Source organism: Macaca thibetana, chromosome 13 (assembly GCF_024542745.1).
Source record: "Macaca thibetana thibetana isolate TM-01 chromosome 13, ASM2454274v1, whole genome shotgun sequence".
NCBI lineage: Eukaryota > Metazoa > Chordata > Mammalia > Primates > Cercopithecidae > Macaca > Macaca thibetana.
The window spans coordinates 67,023,745-67,047,207 of NC_065590.1; the positions used below are offsets into that span (position 1 = coordinate 67,023,745).

General features: G+C 39.7%; 1 protein-coding gene across 15 annotated transcripts in view; it reads left to right on the forward strand.

The window, feature by feature from the left end:
* The window catches only part of SLC8A1 (solute carrier family 8 member A1), a 387,052-nt gene that overhangs the window by 341,272 nt on the left and 22,317 nt on the right, over positions 1-23,463 (forward strand). For all 15 annotated transcript variants that reach the window (XM_050753303.1, XM_050753305.1, XM_050753307.1 and 12 more), the window contains one exon: positions 17,112-17,387. In XM_050753303.1, coding sequence (XP_050609260.1) covers positions 17,112-17,387 — 276 coding nt within the window. The remainder of the gene's footprint in view (positions 1-17,111; positions 17,388-23,463) is intronic.

A 23,463-nucleotide genomic window follows, 5' to 3' on the forward strand; every position in this document is an offset into this window, starting at 1 on the left:
CTTTAGAGACAGATGTAGGTTTGTGTTCCTGTCCTCCAAAACCTCCCTGGGCGACTCCAGGAAGATTACTACAACTCAAGATCTCAGTTTGCTCGTATGTAAGGTAGAGATAACTGTGCTTCATTCATGGAGCTGCCATAAGAATTTAAACAGTGTGCATTTTCACAAAGGCCATCTGTACATGGAAATACCAAAGTTGGCTGTTTGGGAGGCAAATCTATTATAGAACCTATAATAAAATATTACCAAATTTTGTGCAAATGCAGTTAATTCAATTTAATCACTGAAATGGCTATGGGACTAAAAACACACTGGTTAACTTCTTTCTTTCATTTTATAGATAAGAACACTGAGATTCAGAAAAACGATATAACTACTTGCTCAAGAAGGAAAACTGTTAAGGGGCAGTGCCAGGGAAAAAAATCAGCCCAACAGGCTCTCCGGCATGAAGGGTGCACTTGCTTGCTGTGCCTGAGGCCTGAGTGAACACACATGCACAAACACACATGTAGAACACATGTATACACAGGTACAGAGACATGCATGCATTGTGCAAACACACATGAATACAGACACACACAAATACACACAAATCAGGTACACGGATACACAAAATACACATACATAGACATTCACATTCACATTATATAATAGGCATTTGTTTGGATATTGGAGCTGCAGCTTGAAATAGAAAGGGTTTTTTTCCTCAGTATTTGTTGGGTCTCCTTATAGTCTAGTACATAAGTTCCTTGGGGACAATGCCAGTCAGTTCCCTAAACAACAAAGGGAAGAATTTGTTTTCCTAGGTGCACCGATAGGCTTCTCCTGCCTAGTAATTTGTGACATTCTTTGAAGTCAACACACACCTCCCTCTTTTACCTAATATTAAATATCCAGCATTAAAGAGTTTCCTGAAATTGTTTTACTTTTGACATATTCATTTGCATATCAGACATAGTATGCATTGGCATCTTTATAATGAAAGAATATTCAAAAGTGAACCCCCCAAAAAAGTCCAGCAGTCTTGGTTTTGTCACTTACCAACTGTATAACCTTGGCAAAGAATTTAACATTTCTGATTTTTGGTTTCATCATCAGGAAAAGGAGGGATTTGGACTAGTTTAGCTCTAAGATACCATCCAATACTGAAACGTGGGAGCTCTGTTGATGCCCATTATAGTCCTGCAGTAGCCTTGACGGGGATTGTGCTTCATGGCCCGTCTGATTTTGACAATGGAAAAGCACACTTTGCCCATCCCCTGACTTGCCTAAACTAAATATTCAGCACAATAGCAGCATACACTTCACTTCTGTTCTTCTGGAAGGAATGGGATGAGAGGAGAGTCAAAGTTTAGCCTCAAAGAAAGCCAAGTGAGATGATGATGATTCAGAAGTGCGTATCTTCCTGTTACATAATTGGAACTCAGGAACGCCAGTGGAACCTTCTACAATACAAGGGAAGATATTCAACACGAGGCCCAGCTGGTGCATGCAGCTGACCTGTCCACACTCACTACACTTTACAGCAAATTAAAGTGACCCAGTTCCAGCTAAATAAATAATAAGTAGAGGGCATGTCACCTTAGCCCACCAGTCCAATATGAACACTAGTTCAGTTTAAAGGATGCTTCTGTTATCGGTCCATCCACGCATGCTCTGTGGATTAATATCCTCAATTAAATTATTTAATATACTGTCAACTCAGTGGTCCCCGGACAATAATTCACTTGACTAATTGGCAGCCTGAAGACTAATCTACTCTAAAACTCTTAATAAAAATGGTACCTCAAATGAGTTTCAAGGGATTGCCATGAAATCTGGTCTAAGCAGGAGTCTTTTCAGCATCTCGTCTGTTATTGAACATCATTACTATGGGCAATATTCTCATTACTTAACCCTTGTGATAACCTTAGGTCATCTGAAAATCCAATTTAAGCAGTTAAAAATTCTGCTAGGGCCGAGCACCGTGGCTCACGCCTGTAATCCCAGCACTTTGGGAAGCCGAGGTGGATGGATCATTAAGTCAGGAGATCGAGACCATCCTGGCTAACAAGTTGAAACCCCGTCTCTACTAAAAATACAAAAAATTAGCCAGGCATGGTGGCGGGTACCTGTAGTCCCAGCTACTTGGGAGGCTGAGGCAGAATGGCGTGAACCCAGGAGGCAGAGCTTGCGGTGAACTGAGACTGCACCACGGCACTCCAGCCTGGGCAACAGAGCAAGACTCCGTCAAAAAAAAAAAAAACAAAAAAAAACTCTGACTCACTTTTTGCTTAAATAATGTTACCATTTGGCTTCTATGACATGGCTGGTACTTTGTAGGCATTATTTCTGTTTTTCCCAGCTATATTCTGAGCTATGTTGTTTTTCCCAAAGGTTACAACAGTGGATCCTGAGGCCCAGAGTGGTTACATAACTTGTGTAGGGTCACACAACTAGCAAGTGGTTAGCTGGAATATGAAACCCCATCATTGTGAGTCCAATGCCAGTAGGCTTTCAACTTGATCCTAGGTATTCCTCTTACAACTTTAGTTTAGGTCTCAAGAGCTCACATTTCAGATGAGTTAATTCAGGACAAAAGGGATGAAGTTAACAAGTCTTTTAATCTCAGTTACACATGGGGAAGGTAAGGGTTTGGAAATGAGTGTGCAAGCCTGGGACAGAAGTGCAGAAAGATCAGGAAGAAGAGAATCAGTCCTAGAAAGCAGGTAGGCTCCATTACTGGATTTCCTAGAAAACCCAGACTAAATCCCATCATAAAGAATGCAGAGGGACTTCCAAATTGTTTTTGTGATGTAGGAATTGTATTTATATCTGGAGCTAGAAATTGTGTCAGGTCTTATGAAACAAAATGGAATCAATGCCCAGCCTTTTCTCCAAGCTCCTGGTCTTTTTCTGTGATATTATTAGTTATCTAGGTAGGTTGTTTCATGCTTAGAATCACTGGCATGCTTGAAAAAAAGTAGGAACAAAGGTCAAGTAGCAATTATTTGAAACCAACAGGAGATATGAACAACACTGCTGCCATCCAACTTAGCTTTTATTCCTTGTTTCAGTGTAGAGCTAAAATATTCCCATTCTCTGTGATAGACAGTGCATATAACATGGATGACAAAGTGTTTAAATTCTTTGTTGGAATCTTTGTCTTCTCTAGATACTTGAATTCAATGGTCAAAGAGCCACCAGTTAGATATGCGGCTCTGGACAAGACCTCTAACCTCCCCTGTGAGTTAATAGGATTAGAAGAGATGACCTTGTGAGTTGTCTTTGGGACATGGAAATACTAAAGGGTCTCTTAAAGGACCCTTCATTGCCATAAATAAAATGCCAACTTGCTTTCCGTGTAACTGCTAGTTGAAATGTACAGTTCTAATTTATCACACAAATTACTAATTATTTTACCTCACAGGTATCTTTAAATTATCCAATTCATCCTTGTAAATGATAATTTTTTAAAAAATGTAAGCTAGTTCATTTCATTTAGGACATTTACTCAGTTTGAAATGTACTGACAAAATGGAAATTTGAAATCTCAGGGAGAGTCTGTCTTCTATTTTTTTAAAAAAGATGGGGTCTCCTCCGTTGCCCGGGCTGGACTGCAGTGGCACATCATAGTGGCATGTCATAGCTCACTGTACCCTTGAACTCCTGGGCTCAAGTGATCCTCCCGTGTCACCCTCCTGAGTAGCTGGGACTACAGGCAAGCACCACCATGCCTGGCTTCTATTTAATTATTAGACATCCAGCTCTTGCTGAGTGTCCCACCCAAGCTGCCACCCTGCACTTCTTGGTAGACCCATCTTATTCAAAACCGCAGAGGAGGTCAGGTGCAGTGGCTCACACTTGTAATCGCAGCACTCTGGGAGGCTGAGACTGGCAGATCACTTGAGGCCAGGAGTTCAAGACCAGCCTGGTCAACATGGCAAAACCCTGTCTCTACAAAAAAATATAAATAAATAAAATTAGCCAGGCGTGGTGGTGCACACCTGAAATCCCAGGTACTAGGGAGGCTGAAGCACAAGAATCACTTGAACCTAGAAGGCGGAGGCTGCAGTGAGCTGAAATCATGCCACTGCACTCCAGCCTGGGCAATGGAGCAAGACTCTGTCTCCAAAAAAAAAAAAAAAAAAAAAAAAAAAAAAAAAAAAAAAAAAAAAAACCTGCAGAGGTAGTATCCAAACCACAGGTCTCATGCCTGTTCTTCTGCCTCACATTAACTCTATTTATCTGTTGTTTTACTGTGTTGGAGGTTTTTCTAACCTGTATTCATTGCATATAAACAGCTATATATTGGAAGGTTGTTTGCTTCACCAGAATTTATGTAAGAGAGTGATACAAAAGATTCACGTACCTTTCAAACAATACATGCTTTCTGTGAATGTCTTGCCCCCAATAAAGAATTTCCTTTTTATTAATAAAAAGAAAGAAATTTAGGGCTCTAACTTTAATCAAGATGCAATACCTACCTTAGAATACATGTTAAATACATGTTTAATTATACTGACTTCACAATATGTCACTTAAGACATTTGATGCTTAAAACATACTGTTTAATGGTCACGTTAAGTGAATTCAGTAGCCCTTCATCCTTGATTAGAATTGGATATCACAAAGTAAATCTTAAAGTTCTTATCAGAGCCTCTTTTAAAACTGCCCTCATTGGAGTATAACTTATCTGTAATTTTAATTTTTACCTTTAATGTATAATATTTGAAAGCTAGTATTTTATCTTTTATAAAACCTCACAATGCCACTCACTAAACTTTAAAGAAAACATGATAAATTCCTAATCTAAAGAGAAGCTTTTTTCCCCTAGAAAATTAATTTTTGTCATCTTGCAACTGGAAGATCATAACTATATAATTCAATGGTTTCTAAATTGCTTTGGCCATTGGAAAGCATAGCCTTTTTTTTTTTTTTTTAAATCTACGTGTTCAAAATTCAGTCAACTCAGGTGACTAAAAGCATCCTTTATTTCTGCTTCAGACTTTTTTTTGTCCTATTTTTGTCTTAAAATATCTTATGCTCTATTAATAGGTACAGATCTGCTCAAGTCCTCTTAGACATAGGAAGAATCTAAATTTGGAAAAAAAAACAACAGCAGCAAATCTGCCCTTTTCATCACTATTTCTCTAACACCTAAGACAGTGCTTGGCAATAAGGTGGGCTTGGCAATCCTGTGTCTTTGTTTTATAAAGAATGAATACATTTATTTGTGAATTAAAGTTTTCCAATCCCTACATAACTGGATTAAAAGACATCATCATACTGTGTCTGATCTAGAGAACAATCTACATAAATCCATACACACACATACACATGCCATGTTTCAAAAGAAGTTTGAGACATTTGTTTTCTCTGTCAAACTTCATATCACTTGACATGGAGATGTGAACATTCACATATATGTACACGTAAGATATATTTATCTGTGTATGTGCAAATTGCACATGCCAATATAAAATGACATTTTCTGTCAATGTTCTTAAGTATTCCTAGTAAAATTTCACTGTTATGTAGTTGATAATTATGATCCTAAGAGGAAAAGCAGAGGGCATGAGTAAGAAGAAAGAGAGTAAGTTCCAGAGAGAAACTACTTATGGGAGATATTCTAGGGACATACTAGTAGGTGAGCAGAGCAAATTTAGGATATCTATCGATCTAAAAATGCAGCAGTAGCAGGAGAAAATGTTGAATCAGGTAGCTACAATTTCAACTTCCAGAACAAGGCAGGCCAGAAACACAGGTGGGAGCACGAGAGGGTGGGAGAAAAAAAGCAATTATTTTCTGGCCCCTGGATATGCTTTAGCTGATATTTCTGAAAAGAATATTGGCTCGTTGGGCTGTTCTTCTCTTAAATTGCGTATTATAAAATCTTGAGGAAAACACCATATTGAAGGGTTCCAGAATGATTCAGCACTCTTATTTGTAAGCCCGAAGTCGTGTCTCTAATGCGGCTTTGTCTGGGGCGGCAGCAGCTCTGCTCTGCAAACAATGCACCATCACTGGGTCCAAGAGCTCTTTTGTTGGCATGGGCTACTGCAATGTGAATACAGTTTTAGTTGTTGCTTGCAAATCAATGCATGAGGGGACTTTTCGTCCCCAGTCGGGAGCCTTCGTATACTGTTTTCAGTAGGGGAAACACTGCAGCCTAATCCAAAGAAGTGGAAGGAGAAAACATAGTCACCCTCCACCACGTACAAACACTCTCCATAGGCAGAGAGAAGCCACATAAAAATGACTGGCAGCATTACTTCTTGCTGTTCACAGTCTGCTCTCTTGATAAAGACCTTGTCTTTCCAACTCCTGCAATGAAAAGCCACTCGCCTGAACAAACCTTGGCACATACATCCCACCCCATGCTTCTCCCTTGCCTTGCCTTTACCTAGTCAGGTCTGGCTGGGTGTTGTGTCTTATGGCCCGTTACACAGAGCATCTTAGAATCCTGGCAACGAGCTGGAAAGGAGCTGTGATTCTAACCGCCCCTTGCCTTTTCATTTTTTTTTTTTTAAACAAATAAGAACCTGAGAACAGAGAGAGGGGTCTCCTCCAAGATCACGGAGAGACTGTTTTAGAACCCAGGGCTCCTGCTGCACCATATAGCATTGCTCATTTTTCTTCTGGAGTTGTAGAACCAATGCCTTCACTATCAGACACTCTATGTCTGCCCCCTGATGTTACCTACTGACCAGTGGGCTTCTTGGTGATGTGATGCCTTAGTATTAGACAAAGCAAAGACTGAAGCTTTCCTGGCCAACACCTTAGCAGCACTGAGTGAGAGAATGGTCTCGCAATTGGTGAATAGTTGTTTCGTATCCACACAAGCCCCACAGCAGCCTGGTGCAGTAGCTACTCATGAACCCATTTACGAGAAATGGAGAAACAGAAGTTGGGATTCTCACCCTGACCCATGAGGGTGGATTCCCAAGTCAGTCCTCTTTCCATCTTGTCACGCTTGCCTCCCAAAGTTTAATGCCAGTAGAACATAGGCATATTTCCGTTCCCTAAACAATAGTGCATGAGCTATTTTCTCCGCATGGAATACTTTCCCTCCATACCTGGTTATTTCTCCTCACTAAAGTCTTAGCTCAACTGCTTAGCTCAACGTATCAACTGCTCAGAGGGGTTTCTCACCCTCCCAGTCACCGGATTTCATTGTATTCATAGCTCATATCAATATCTGAAATTATTATATTTGTTATTTGATATCATAGCTATTGATATCATAGCTCATATCAATATCTGAAATTATTATATTTGTTATTTGTTTACTTTGATTCCTGTCTCCCCTTGCCAGAATGGAAATTCCATGAGATCGGGGATCTTATTTTTCTGCATTTGCAATACCAAGAACTGTGCCTGACACAGAAGTTAGCAATAAATACTTACTAAAGAAATGAGTGGCACTAAGAAAGTCAGTCTTTCAACCACCCCATTCCCTTTGAAGATTTCCTAGAGTTCCAGGTTAGGGGTTCAGCCTGGGCTTGAGGTGCAAAACAGTGACCCAAAATATGTTAGGGTTCAAACCTATAGACTTAATAGAATATGCACCAGGCCTTGACCAAATAAAAAAGATAGGCCACTGACTTATTGATAATAGGAGGGAAAGAGAGATTTTCCAGATGGTTGATATTGAAGAAAAACATCACAACATCATGATGCGTGTTGTGTACTATTTATGAGAGACAAGAAAGCCACAGCAGACAAACAAGATTTTCAGTTCCCACCTTAGCCTACCTACCCTCTAAAAGAAGTGTTCACCCACAGTGAGGGAAGGAGATTCTCCATCTGAATTCCACTAATCAACTAATTTCCCTCAAACCAAAACTAAGTTTACTACATGTAAGCATATAACTTCTCTTAAAAATACACAAGCATATAACTATTTGTATGTATATAAGCATATACTATTGACTATATGTAAGCATATAACTTCTCTTAAAAGTCTTGTTTATACCTTTTCAATAGCACAAAAGAGAAAGTTGTTTTTGGCTATGCCCATTTTCCAGAAGGAGAAACTGAGGCACACAGAATCTATGAAGTGACCAAGAACAAGTAAATCATGGGACCTTACGGTCAGTGGAGGGCCCTGTTTACTGAGATCTCATTAAAAATCACAACAGAAAGAAGGAAAGAGGAACAGGCAGATGAGGGGTGCCTTGAGCAACTGCCATCACTTTGTATTGTGCAAACTGAAGTCATCATTAGACTATCACTCAATTTGCATCACCACTTTGCTGGAACATCAACTTTCAAACCCTATATTCAGAACAGAGTCCATTCAGGTGATCCTGAGATCAGGCAAAGAGTTATGAGACTGTTATTGTCATTGCTGAAGAGCCAGAGTCCTTTCCGTTTGCTCCCCAGAGAGACAGATGTTTGCCACCAAAATGAGGAGAATCCCACTTCCCAACGGGGCTGAAATAAATCATGAATAGACGATTTGCCTAGAGATGTATTTTTTAAAATAAAATTCTAGGAAGAATAAAACTGAGCCAACCATTCATTCTCTGAAAGAGCACTATAATATTTTGTGTATTATATCATATCCAGAGAGTTAATTTAAGGAGGAGAGGTATTTCCCAGTTACACTTTTCATAAAACAATGCTAAATGAGCTTACATTTTATCAGAATGAATTTTTGCTGTACAAACTGCAGAGACTTTTCTCTATGGAAACAATGGGTCATGTAATTGTAGCGAGGTGATAGAGTTTTAGATCTCATAAGCAAGTCATTTAAATTCTCTGAGCCTGATTCTTCATCTCTAAAACAGAGAAAATAATAGCTACTGCAGCAGGCTCCTGGGAGGATAAAGACTAAGTGGGATGTACACTTTTACCTACATGCATAAAAGTAACACTCAGTAAGTGAACCTGAATTCATAGATGAATCACAGCAGCATCTTAAGAGGCTCTGGGCGGTGTTTATGCCCCTCTGCATGAGGAGCAGCCCTGGGAATACATCTACCCTTTATATACATGTTAACATTTTCTAGGACATAACATTTATATGTTTGTTGAAAATTACAGGGTTATCACTGCCCAAACAGTTGCTTCAAGACTCAACTTCCCACACTACAGGAGGCTAATTTAGACACAGCTGCTGATATTTACGAAGTGTTATCAGAGTCCTCAGGCCAGTCTTAGAACCTGGTGTGCCCACATACTACCCACTGTAACTAAACCATCTAAACTGGCAGGTGGTATCTATACTTGCTGAGTATCAATTCTACTCGACAAAGCCTTGTTTCTTAGCTATTCAAGTATACAGGGAATGTTTCTCTATTTCAGGAGCTTGGAATTCTGTCAATCCTACAATTAGTAAAGGGTAAGAGAACACTCTGAATTTCAAGATAAGATTCTTACCCTAACGTGGAGTTATTTTATAAACAACCAAGCTTGGGGCAAAACCACACATGACTAATTATGTTAAACTGTAATTAATTAGGAGCATTCAATTCATATAGCGGAATTTTTTTAGGAACAAGAGACACCAATCAGTTTTCAGCTTTAAACAGATTCATTTTGGTAATGATCAAACTTGCATGGAGCTAGAACTCCTTAGTGAATCCATTTTTCATTTTGACAGTGGCTACATTTGCTGAGAAATATTTCTGTCACATTAAATATTGTGTGCAATATCCCAGCAAAGACCATAATGGCTTAAGCTGGTAAGCATTCTGTTCTTCGTGGATGATTTCATCTAGATATTCATTCATTTCAGCCAGGTTTAAAAGTTATTAATAGACAGTGAGTTGCCTTCTTGAGGCCCTTTCCAATACTGTCACACATCACCTGGCCCAAACCCCTTAAGTAGTAGCAGGATGGCCCACAGATTAGCTGTGGCTTGGAAGAAGCAGGTAGGGATGGCTAATGGAGCCTGTATAGTGTCTTCTCCATTCAAGAACAGTCCAGTAGTCCAAGTTGCAAATACCCAGATTTTATGTACAATAGTATTGATATCCAATGCGAGGGATCTAGGTTGTGCACTCCTTATGAGACTCTAATGCCTGATGATCTTTCACTGTCTCCCATCACCCAAAGATGGGACCATCCAGTTGCCAGAAAACAAGCTCCAGGTTCCCACTGATTCCACATTATGGTGAGTACATAATAATAATAGAAATAAAGTGCACAGTACATGTAATGCACTTGAATCACCCCGAAACCATCAGAATTGTCTTCCAGAAAACCAGTCACCGGTGCCAAGAAGTTTGGGGACCACTGGCCTAGGGAATGGGGCCTGGACAAATGAGTAGAACCTAACCGCCCAAGCTGACTGCCAGAGACTCTAAACCTGGATTGAGATTATGAGTTCCCTAATAGCCGAAACTCTCAGAAGTGGCATAAGTAACCATTTGGCAGAGAATTTTTAAAGAAATTCACATTAAGCAGGGGTTGACCTTGGCATAGTCCAAAAGCCTCCTGAAGCTTTAAGTTCAGGTATTTTCTAAAACCCACGTTTCAGTTGGTAGAAGAAAATGCCTACATTTTCTTCTGTGCACTGGCAACTCATAGATCTAGGAATTCAAACCAATTGTTTTTTGAGCTGTCTTTGATAGGAAGTGTCTTTCAATATACTTAGAAGAAAAGTTGTTTACATCATCTACTTTGCATCAGAGAATATGCTAAGTACTTCCCACCAATTAAGTTATAGAGAAATGTTTATTGCACATCTCCAAAATACCAAAAAAAAAAAAAAAAAAAAAAGAGATAAACTCTTGTTTGGGAATCTTTGTGTTACTGAATTTAGTGGCAGAGGCCATTAAGAGTGGGAAGAGATGATAATTGTTTTCTCACTAGACATAAGGTAATAGCATGTAAAAGAGAAAAGAAAGAGAAAAGAAGTTTCAGATCATTTTATGGGCAAAACAGTAAAAACCGCTGGCCCTTATGGTGTCACATGCATGCACAGTTTCTCACACATACACAACAGATATACACAGATGCAAACTAGGGAACAAAAATGTATCAACTGAATCACCATTCTCAGTTTTATTTTTCTTAGCTGATTGCTAAGGTCTTTCATCGTTTATACTTTATGATTCTCTCAGAACCTTTAAAGCAAAGAGAAACAGAAATATATAACAGGAGAGTAGAATTTGATTTGTAATTACTGTATGTCAGGTTGCAAAAAAAGTCATAATTCTGGAGGATAAAGCCTATTGAGTGCCCGGAAAGAACTGCAAGTCAGACACATCCACAGATGAACAGCAGCATACATTTTCCAGACTGCTTTACATACAGACTTGTGAGGATTCAGGCCACTTTCCCAAATTCAAGGGTGATAAGCTAGAGACAAACCAGGATGTTGATTCAGAACTGGATGGTTGACCTTTGGCAACCAGAAACGGAAGTAAGAACTTCTCATACTCTAAGGGAGAGATTCCTTATGATTCAACCTTAACAAAGGAGATTCTGCCACTTGCCACAACATGGATGGGCCTGGAGGACATTATGCCAAGTGAAATAAGCCAGACACAGAAAGAAAAATATTGCATGGTCTCACTTGTATGTGGAATATGTATGTTTGAAAAGAGCTCAAATACACCGAGATAGAGAATGAAGCAGTGGTTACCATCTTACTGTGGGCAAGTGTTCCCGGAGGCAATGAGAATCATAGGTCATAGGACACAAAATAGCAGATAGGAAGGATGAACATGTTTAGAGATGGAATGGACCACATGGGGACTAAAGCTAATGAAATTGTATTAGAAATGTTTGTTAAATAAGTAGACTTCGACTGCTCTTGTCACAGGAAAAAGTACCTAGATGAGATGATAGATGTTAATTTGCCTCCCTATAATAATTTTACTATCTAAATATATCCCATAACATGACATTGTTAATCTCAAATGTATAGGATACAATTTTAAACAAATGTTTAAATAGAAAAAATAGAGGTTCCAAAACAGTCACACCACGATCCCCTGCTTTTACCTGATCTTTTAATTTCCCATGTTTTCTTGGTCCCCAGGGATCTGAGAAAGAGCTTATGGCTGGCTCTGCCAAAGAAATAAACCACCCAAAAAATCATATCTAGAAAGTATTAGAATACAAATACTAATTATGGCACCTCATATTTTCACATTCCTAGAAAAAAAAAAAAAAGGTACCATTGTATCTGTATAACACCAGGCATTAAAAAAACTCTGACTCAAACTTTGAATCAATATGTGATACTAAACTCCCCAACTTTCTTCCATAAGGCATTTTCTATAGTAAAATTTTCCCTGGACTGTTAGAGCAAATGTCAAGTCAGTCACTTAAATTCTATGTGAGATTATTTTAGCAAGTCACATAAATTCTCTGAACTTCAGAATGTTCATATGTATAATGGGATTAATAATGCCCACGTTGTAGGGTTATTTTAAGGATGAAATAAGATCAGGTATGTGAAAGAATTTAGCTCAGTGCCTGTCACTTAAGAGACACCCCACCAGGTTCCCTTCCTGTTTTTCTTTCTTTCTTTTCTTAAAAGCAAGCAGCTTGGGGAAATGAATGATAATGGCTCATTCGAACAGAATATAGATTCAGTGAAATCAGGATACTCACATTTACTGCCTTCCTTCAGACAAGTAACAATAATGGAATATGGCACATTTGTCTATAAAGAGGCATACCGTTTTATAAAGGACTTGAGCATTTCTTCTTCCAGTCCCCACAACAGCTCTGGAAGGTGGGAGTTAGGAAACTCATTTGACAGGTGAGCAACTGAGGCTCGGGAAATTTAACTGTCTTGCCCCAAAACAAGCTGTCAGAACTATAGAGACTTAAGCCTTCTGACCCAAGTGTCCATTACCTTCCAGCAGTCTCTCTTTCTGGTTCTCAGAGCTCTCCCTGAATCCAAGCCCTGAGCAGGTAGAGACAGAGATGTAAAGAAACCCCTGTTTACTTTAAAAGATGTGTGCCAAGCCCAGGGGTTTGTCTTTCACGGTCAGTCATGCTGATGATGCCGTTGCTCTCATGCTTCCGAACTGGAACGGTGCAAGTACTATTACATCAATAGCTGAACTGACGCCCTGTGCGCTATCTGCATTTTTAATGATTTGGTTATTTTTGTAGTTATATTTTAAAAGTCCCATGTGTATCAGGGAAGCCATTTAAAAGGCACTAGGAAGGATTAATCAAATATAGGTTATTTTCCATTAGCTGAAAAGAAAGATTCTGAGATATGAGGAATTTACTCGATATTCTGTAAAAGCAAACCCACCAACGTGTCTTTCTTTTCTAACACAGAGAAGGGACTTGGAAGAATTACGTAGCCTCCAGGAACCCTAGGCTGGTGAACATCCACAACCACAGAACAGGCATACTACCATCATCTTTACTGTCACATAAAAGATGCTCTTAGGATTTTTTAATGTTTCACTACTCTTCCCAAAGAAAGAACAGACTTTTAAGTGTAGTCCAGATGGTGATGGATGAACATATTTCTTTGTCCTTTCCCAAGACAGGGTAGTTGTGCATCATGCATGGCAGTCCGTGGTCATTTTTAATATTTAAGTGATGTCTGAGTTGGAGATTAAAATTTATAAAGAGCAGTGAGATCCCAGAGAATCTCACTGGGAGAAAAGGATGGGAGGCCACTTTTCCTTTCAAATGTTATAAAAGCAGATGGGCTTCCCATTCCAGACTTACGCATTAAAACATGTAAGATTCTTTGTGATATTGGAAGCCTACAGGAAGAACTCGCTCTCTCTCTGTCACACACACACACACACACACACACACACACACACATTTTGCATTAACTGATCATGAAGGTAATTTCAGAGGGCAAAATTAATTTTTGTTTTTAAAAACCTAGAATGTAACCTTAGGACCCAGCATGTTGACTAAACAAATAATTTTGGAGAAACACAGTAACAATCTTAAATGGAGGGAAATAATGATAACTACCATGATAATCATTACCTTGAAATGTTCTCAGACACTTTACAAAGATGATCTAATTATTCCTGTGTACATCTCTCATGGGAAAGGTGTTATTTCCATCTTGAAGACAAATATAATGTCTACTCTCAAGTTACAAGTGACATGTCTTCTGAGAAGCTTCATTATGTGTTTTCTTGCTCATCTCCAAACTAAGAGATTTAGATGCCCCAAATTAAGTAATTCTGTGGAGAAAACGCAGCATAGTTCATGTTTCTGTGAATGATTGATTAAAATGTTTTCCAAAGCATTTTATTCATATGCACTGTCAAATTATAAAATGTTCACAAATATAGAAATTAAAAAGGATATGATCCAAAATAAATACAACTAGAAAACCTAGTGGTTTTTCTCAGCTTTTCTGAGTATAGGTACCCTTCCCAGCCCCGGTTGGAATGGGGAGTGGGTAAGAGGAGAGGCTGGGAATGGGAATGTATTAATGTGGCTTTCTTCTTCCTTCCTCCTTCAAATAAACCCTGAAAATTTCTTCTCTCACATGAAGTTCTACCTGGAGCTAAAGCGTAGGGTAAAAGAGAAGTGGGAAGAAAAGTAAAAGGAGGAAAAAAGAAGAAATGTATAAAGAAACAAACAAAAACAGAAAGAGTAGGTAATAGAAACGCTCAGTAGTTGTTCCTACATTTCCGTGTCATGACATAGGGAGGCTTCCGAAGGGCTGTTGTAGTTTTCTAGGGCTGCTGTAATAAATACCACAGACTGGGTGGTTTGAATAACAGAAATGTCTTTTCTGGCAGTTCTGGGAACTGAAAATCCGAGATCAAGGTGTTGGCAGGTTTGGTTTCTCCTGAGACCAATCTCCTTGGCTGGTAAATGTCTGTCTTCTCACTGAACACTCACATGGTCTTTCCTCTGTGCACGCACATCCCTGGTGTCTCTCGCGCATCCCGATTTCCTCTTATTATAAGGACACCAGTCATATTGGATTAGAACTCACCCTAATGGCTCCATTTTCACTTAATTACCTTTTTAAAGGCCCTGTTTCCAAATAAGGTCACATTCTGAGGTGCTCGCAGTTAGAGCTTTAACATACGAATTCTGGGGAGGCACAGTGCAGCCCATCCCAGGTGTTTTTATTAAAAAGGATCTTCTGCTTCCAGGCAAAGTTGATATAATAAATACTGCATGAACAGCAGAGGGAATGGTCGGCAATGCTTTTACACTCACAAACATTCTGATGAGCTGACCTAACTCAAGCTCCTCACTGGGCAGTTCTGCAGAGGCAGTTCCACTCATCCGCAGCGGATTCTCCCAGCAGTTTATCTAAAGCCTCAACGATGAGGCTGCTTTCTTCACAGACCCCCAAAGTGTATTTATATAATTCCAACCATGTGCTCACGGAAGAGCAGGCCATTGCCTCTTCTCTTTTCCTGTAAAATGACAGAAGACAAATCCAGACATTCCTCTTTATATGTTTTCTGAGAGGTGTTTTTCCCTTAAATCTCTTGTGCTTTCAGAGGGTTTTCTCAATCATCATCTGCACCCAATGGCTTGCCCACCACAGAGTGTCTCATGAAGACCACACACAGGTGCTCTATGCTGGCCGTCTCAGGTCAAAATTGCAGCCCCACCTACTGCCAGCTGCACTAGTGGGACCAAGTAAAGTAGCACCCTGATGACAAGGTTGGAACGGGTGAACAAAGACTTCAAGGAGATGTTCTTCTTTCCAAAATGGCCACATAACACATGTATTTGCCACCACTTCAAGAAAAGATGACTTTCAATATCCTCATTTTAAGACATGTCAATGGACATTACTTTCACATTATAAGTGAAATCTCCATTTTAGGATACTATTATCGATTTTCTAGTTCTTTTAAATATTACGCTTTGTGCATTTCTTTGTATGTTGATAGTATGACTTAATTGGCAAAATTGTGAGATATATATATATATTTACGTAATTGCATAGTTATATAAAGTCAATAGAAATTTTTGGGTGCAGCACACCAACATGGCACAAGTATACATATGTAACAAATCTGCACGTTATGCACATGTACCCTAGAACTTAATAATAATAATAATAATAAAGAAATTTCTGCATGCATTCCTTCATTTACCACATACTTAACCACCTTACTTTACATGCTGGAGATGGTACCAAACACCAGGGATACAAAGATGCATGAATTCCTGACCTGGAAGGGTTCTCAGTCAACTGGAGAAGAGAGGGACATGAACATGTACAATTTAGAAAAGCAGTTCTCAAACTTGGACATGTGTCAGTGTCACATGGAGGGCTTGTTCAAGCCCAGCTTGCTGTCCACTCCCTCCCCAATTTCTGATTCAGTGGGACTGATAATTTGAATTTCTAACACGTTCTCTGTGCCACCTGCTCAGGAAGCACACTCTGAAGACCACTGATCCAGAGTTACAAGTGTTGGGAGGTTCCTCTGAGAAGCAGTTCCCAGAATGGGTTTCGGGGGAGGTCAGAGAGTGCATCACAGAGGAAGTGAGTCTTAAAGGATGGGTGAGGAAGGATAAGGGTGGAGCAATTAGGATATGCCAAGCACATTTAGCTCTAAAGAACAAAAGTAGGAGAAAGTGTATCTGGTTTGGAAAAATGCAAATAAATTTCATTTATTGGCATATAATTATTTGGCAAGTAATTCCAAGGCTTGAGTTTGAAATAGTTACAGGAGATGATGCTGGAGAAATATGCAAAGCTTAGAGCCACGATTAACGGCCCTGTGATTATCCTGTAGGTGATTATATAACCCAGAGTTGAACTTCAAGTTGCAAGAAAAGAACCGTGGTAGAACTCCATCTACAGTTGTCTTTCTTCAAAAGAGCGTTCTTTCTCAGGCTGACACAGGGCTTGCCAACCTTTTGCAAGAAATCATTTTCATTTCTCTGAGTGACAAGTCTCACCAGATGTGAAAGTAGAAAGGGTGTGTTGATTGCACGGAAGCAGAACTGGGTAGGGGTTAAGTTTTTTTGCCATTGACCAATGAGCCACAGTAAGAGGTATTTCAGTGTCTTGATAATTAATTCGTTAGTTATGATTAACTCTTGGAAGACCCTAAACTTCACCCACCTCTCATGGCCTCCTGCCACGTAGAGTTGAGGGATGACTGGGCTAGACAGGAGAGATTGAGAGAGAGGAAGACCCGGTAGCACAGGTTGTGATGAAATGTGCTTCCTTCCGTTCTCTCTAGGGGAAGATGACGATGACGACGAATGTGGGGAAGAGAAGCTGCCCTCCTGTTTCGATTACGTGATGCACTTTCTGACTGTGTTCTGGAAGGTCCTCTTTGCCTTCGTCCCCCCTACTGAATACTGGAATGGCTGGGCATGTTTCATTGTCTCCATCCTCATGATTGGCCTACTGACAGCTTTCATTGGAGACCTGGCTTCCCACTTTGGCTGCACCATTGGCCTGAAAGATTCTGTGACTGCAGTCGTGTTTGTCGCACTTGGAACATCAGTGCCAGGTAGAAATTACTTTCATGTATAATTCCCCCAGTAGCAGAAGTTCATTTGCCTTCTTGATGCTTTCTTTCCTACAATTTCAAGGGCTGTGATAACAAACCAAGACCTATGAAGGACAAGAGCCCAGAGGTATAAACAATGTCACTGCTGGAACATTGTCATGGCCCTTCTCAAGGTTCAGAAGCCGGTCAGTGTCATTGCCATGACAGGAAAGCATTCCCAGATCCCCAGAGGGTCTCCATGGCCTGTAAGAGACCAGATTGGTTTGATGGATAGATTTTCAGATCAGCTTCCCATTGCAATGAGCACATTTGAAAAGACAAAAATAGAGAGTCAGCTTTAAGAACCAAATTTCTGTCTTTTATATACTTGGTAACATTTTAGTGATCTCTATGAAACTGTATTCATTTAGGTAACTAGGAAAATGTACTTACTGGAGACCTGATATTCTCTTGACCCAAATATTAATAAGAGGAAAGAGAAGGTAAACATTGATCAAGACAGGAAAAAAGTAATCCTGACAAAAGTGGACAGGCCAAATGTATATTTCATGAACATCCCTTCATGCATTCCTTACAAGCTGAATTTTTCTTCTGACCTACAACTGTAGTTTATTGTGTTCACTCAGATTTCTGAGTAAGACATCATCCTCCCAAACAGCATTGATAGCAATAATTTTCAAACTTTGGTGGTGATCAGAATTACCTGAGAGCTTGTTAAGAAATACAAATGGCTGAAAACCATCAACAACCTATGGAAGATCTAGGAGTGACAGGGCCCAGGAATGTGGGTTATAAAGCTCACAAGTGACTCTGGTACACACCAGAGCTTATTGTAACTGAAACTCTGGATCTACTCTCCAGCACTAATTAGCATCTTGACAGATATATAGGCTTTACTTTGAGCAACAATACCCACGTTCTTAACTAAATACCAGGCCAACGACAAGCGTTACAGTAGACTTGGAAAAAGGCAAGAGTAGAAGCAAATACAGCTGTGCTAATGGTGCTATTCACTGTCCACTTTCTATATTTCCCACAGTCCTGACATAGTCACTTTGTTTTCTACTAAAATTTGCCATAGTTGGCAAGCCTGACTTTTGGTTTGAGTCTGAAAACAGCTACAGTTTAAATCATGTGTTTCTTTCTACTCAAATTCATTATTCTTCTTTAGGCTGCTATTTATTGTCTCAGTGACTATGGCCAAGTTACTTAACCTCCCTGAGCCTCAGTTTCTTCATTTGCAAAACAGAGATAATCATACTTAACATGCAGAATTATGATCAAGATTGGAAAAAATACCTGCAAATTATGCATCTAGTAAAGCATATGGGACATAGAAAAAAATTAATAAAATTGTATTTCCAGTGATTGTTTATATTGAATAATTTAGGATGATCTGAACAGTATAAATCTGGACACTTCATTCATTAACCATGGATGAAGTATTCCGATTTGTACTGGTCAGCCATAAGGCATGGTGTTATGCAGCTAACTGACTGCCTGCCTGGGGGTTCTGATTAAAGAATCCACATGCTTCTGGTAACCAACTGAGGGAATGGAGGAGCTAGGAGACCTAGAGGGTTCTCTTACTTTCACCTTAGCAAGCAGGGCTGTTTGAGGTTTTTCAGTTGACCCTTGATCCTTAGAGGAGAGCAGACTCCCTCTCAATCCCAACTACATTCCAGCAGTTCCATATTGGTTCTTTTCTTTGCATCTTTTTCCAGAATTACCAGAAATTTACCAAGCAGAAAGAAAAACTTAAAATATTCTTAAGGTGTTTTGATTAGAGACTATATATAAAACCAAAGGAATAAACATTGTGGTTATCCATTGCTTCTATCTGAGGTAATTATAGGAAAATATGTTGGAGTCCACTTTTCCTAAGGTTTAAGTCACTGAATCACATTGTATCCAAGTTAGCACACACTGTTGGTCATGGGTTTAGTCCCTGAGGAGAATATGTGCAAATAATGATCATAAAGGCAAAAATTATGTCTCTCATAACAATTGTCCAAAATCAGCAGTTTGTCCAACCAAATACATCTCGTTCTCAAAAGGATTTAAAAAATGCTTTTCCTATCTGAAATCCTTGTTCCTGAAAATGTTTCTTATTCCCCAATACCTCTTATCCAATACCCTCAAGCTGGCTTTTTCTAAATGTCAGTCTTCCAAAAGGCCTCTGTGTCTTTCTTAAGAAACTCTTGAAAATGGTGGCAGCCTTATGATTAAAATTGATTTTTCCCTATAACATGAATTATGGATTACAGCAAACTTTAATGTTTGGAGGAGTCACTTGTTCTGCCACTTAAAACTTACTTACAACCCAGGTGGAGACATCAAGAGGTAAGAAAATCTGTTTGGGGAAAATACAGCAGAATCATTCATTGTTGAAACAGTTTCCTTACACTGCCATAAATGCTTTCCATCGGGACACAGATTTCTTTGCTCTGTTATTGAGAGAATTCCATAATTTGCTAAATATTAACTGTGCAGCAAGCTCCCCAAACAATATATTCAGAGGTAATCTCAGATAATCATATCTATATAAACATTTTTTCCAAAAACTGAAAATTGAACAGGCTGTTGGATGAACATCGTATTTCTGACTTTTTCAACCCTGCTGATTCACAGCGATGTTTTATTGTATATCGTGTCTCCTAAGAAAAATGATGCTATTGTTTCTAGATGACAAAGCCCAGTTGCTGCAGGCAGAAGAATAAAGAAAAATAATTCCCTTCACTTATAGCCTACTATTTAGTCAGCAGTGGTCCTGGGGCCCAGCGTTTTGTCTAGGCTGATGTTTTGGCACTTTTCCTGAAACAGAAGGGCCCCTTCTTAGTGTCTGATATTCTGCTGCTTCTTTCTAGGTTAGACTTTTGGATTCTTAGATTCTAATTGCCAGACGGACATTGAAAACTTTCCTGTTAGTCCTCCTGCCTCAAGGCAGGATTTAATATCTACGTATCTCATCAAAAGTGTTTTTGCCATACCATTCAAAATGTATGGGGGAAAGCTTATCAATTTTCATGTGAGATAAAGCTTCTTCCTTGTACCAGCTAGTAGCAAATGCTCATAATCTACTAGCAGAGAAGGATTCATAAAGGTCTTCACTTACCCTCACTGTTAGGTATTTCAGCAAGAGCTTGAAGACCCGTGCCTGTGAATAGAGAAAGGGCCTCCTCTTCCCGAATCACTATTTTTCACTTATCTGTCTGGAGGAAGAGGCTTCCCAAATAGCCTCTTCCCACCTTTAAATGTTGGAGTAAGCCCAAGACTGGTCTCCATCCTTCTTCTCATCTTGGTCCATGCTCACTTCCTTGACATCGGTCTCTATGGTGTAAATGACATCTGTATGCCAATGACTGCCAAATGTATATCCCCAGCCTCAATTTTCCCGTAAGTGCTAGATTCATATACTAGCTGCCTGCCCTGTACTGATGCTAGACATATAATTTGTAGCTCAGAATTACTATATCTAAAACAGAATTGTTGATTTCTACTGCCCAGTGGCCTTATCCTTTAACCAATCCTACTCTTTCTGTATCTTGCCTTTCTCAGGAGAACAAGTCATCATCCATCCAGATATCCTTGATTCCTTTTTCCTCCTCACCATGGTCAAAGGTCCTGCAGATCTTTCCTTTGATTTTATTTATTTTATTTTTTTGAGATGGAACCTTGCTCTGTCACCCAGGCTGGAGTGCAGTGGCACGATCTTGGCTCACTGCAACCTCTGCCTCTCAGGTTCAAGCAATTCTCCTGCCTCGCCTCCCCAGTAGCAGGGACTACAGGTGCGTGCCACCATGCCTAGCTAATTTTTGTATTTTTAGTAGAGACAGGGTTTCATCATATTGGTCAGGCTGGTCTCAAACTCTTGAGCTTAGGTGATTTCCCCCACCCCCGCCTCAGCCTTCCAAAGTGCTGGAATTATAGGAGTGAGCCACTGCACCTGGCTGACTTTCCTTTAAAGTGTGTCTTGATTGAGCCCATCTAGCTGTGTCTCTACCACCACCATCCTAGTCTACACAGGCATCCTCTCTCACCCAGATCTCTGCAGTAGCCTTCTCTCCGTCTCCCTGCTTCTGCTAGAGATCATTTTAAGCAGTAAATCAGGCCACACTACAGCTTACAATCTTCCAATGGCTTCTTATTTAACTTAGGATAAACTCTGAAAGGCATCACTCTGTCTTACCAAGACCAACGTGATTTGGCCCCTGCCTATCTTTCCACTCTGTTCTCCTCCTTGCCTGCTGTTCTTTGGGCCCGTGGGCCTTTTTTTCTATCCACACACCAAGCTCATTCCTTTCTTTGTATTGCACTAGCTGTCTCATATCCCCTTCATTTAAACAAGACTGACTCTTTGTCTTCAATTACATCTTGTCTTAAATGTAATCTTTAAAGAGGCCTTTTATAGTCACCAACTGTGAAGTAGTCAACCCATTCTTTTGTACTATTTCACTCTATTTTATATGTGTATTACTTTGTAGATTTTATTTATTTTTGAATGTTACCATTTTCTAACTCTGTCCACTAAAATGTAAGCTTCATGAGAAGAGAAACCTTGTTCTTTTCTCTAGCACTTAGAATGGTGCCTAACACAGAATTGTGTATGTGTGTATGTCTGTGGGTTGTATACATAAATAAATGTACAAATCAGTCATTTACACATTAGTACAAGTTAGTTCAATCAGATTGCTTTCTTCCTAATATCTTCTAGAGACAATTAAGAATTGAAGTTATTGAGGGAGGTAGATAGATGTTTTTTAGTGTTGCTTATTCTTGAATAGGACATATCTGAGGTTATTGTCGTAAGAAGTGACAAAAGTAAACTTAAGAGAACTGAGGCCCTCAGAACAAATGTTTTTCCTCTTTCATAATTTTGGCTATGGTGGGAACTGTGATGAGGAGCAAGGTATTTTTTTGGTCTTTTCTCTCCTATGATCCCTTCTTCCAAGACCCAGACCTCAGGCGAGTACTTTTTAAACTTTAGGTAGGCCAGGCGCGGTAGCTCACACCTGTAATCCCAGCACTTTGGGAGGCTGAGGTGGGCAGATGACTTGAGGTCAGGAGTTCAAGACCAGCCGGGCCAACATGGTGAAATCTTGTCCCTACTAAAAGTACAAAAATTAGCTGGGCGTGGTGGTGGGCACCTGTAATCCCAGCTACTCAGAAGGCTGAGACGGAAGAATGGCTTGAACCCGGGAGGCGGAGGTTGCAGTGAGCTGAGATCGCACCACTGCACTCCAGCCTGAGTGACAGAGCAAGAATCCATTTCAAAAAAACAAAAACCGTTAGGTATACTCTGGAGTGCTGAATTTTGCAGTAGCCTAACACAAGTGTATAACTGTTATATATCACATTATTTCTATGGAAAAACAGGTCCAAAATAAAGGGAAGAAATTTAAGGAGTATTTGGAGCCCAGTCTTTTTTTGGACTAGGGGCCACCTAGTCATTGGACAGTCTTTTAGCTTACAGTTTACTTGGATAAGCCGTGGATATATTGGGCCAGGACATTCCAGCTTATATCCCAGATTCAAAATACAGACTTTCATCTCTTGTTCCTATTGGATTCAAATAAATAGAATAAGCATCCTCCTTTAACTGCAGGGAGAACTCTTAGATACCGATGAGTGGTGGTGGGGGGGTGTTGTCCCCATTAAGTCTTGCCTTCATCTTTCTCCACTCGTCTTGGTGGGGGTTGTATCTGATGCTTGCTGACTTCTACCACTAGTTCCCGGTACCAGCTGGTTGCTACCTGGCCAGAAAAGCTTAAAAATTGGGTACGCTAGGCTGTCCTTTAGTCCCTGGCATTGTATGATTTTCTGTGTCCTTCCTATGTTTTGAATATTCTTTTATCCCTTGGATTCTGTCAAATAGGAGTTATTTCCCTCTAAGGATTTTAAGGCATGAAGGAAAAGAAGATAGTTTTGGTTTCAACCATCCCCCCAATCTTGTATGTAGAACCTTTTTAATAAAATAAAACCTTATGTTGGGGGAAAATTGTGTCATTTTTAAATTACAACACTTTTAGACTTCTGAATTCCATAGGAAGAACTTAATAGATAAAACTGGTTATCC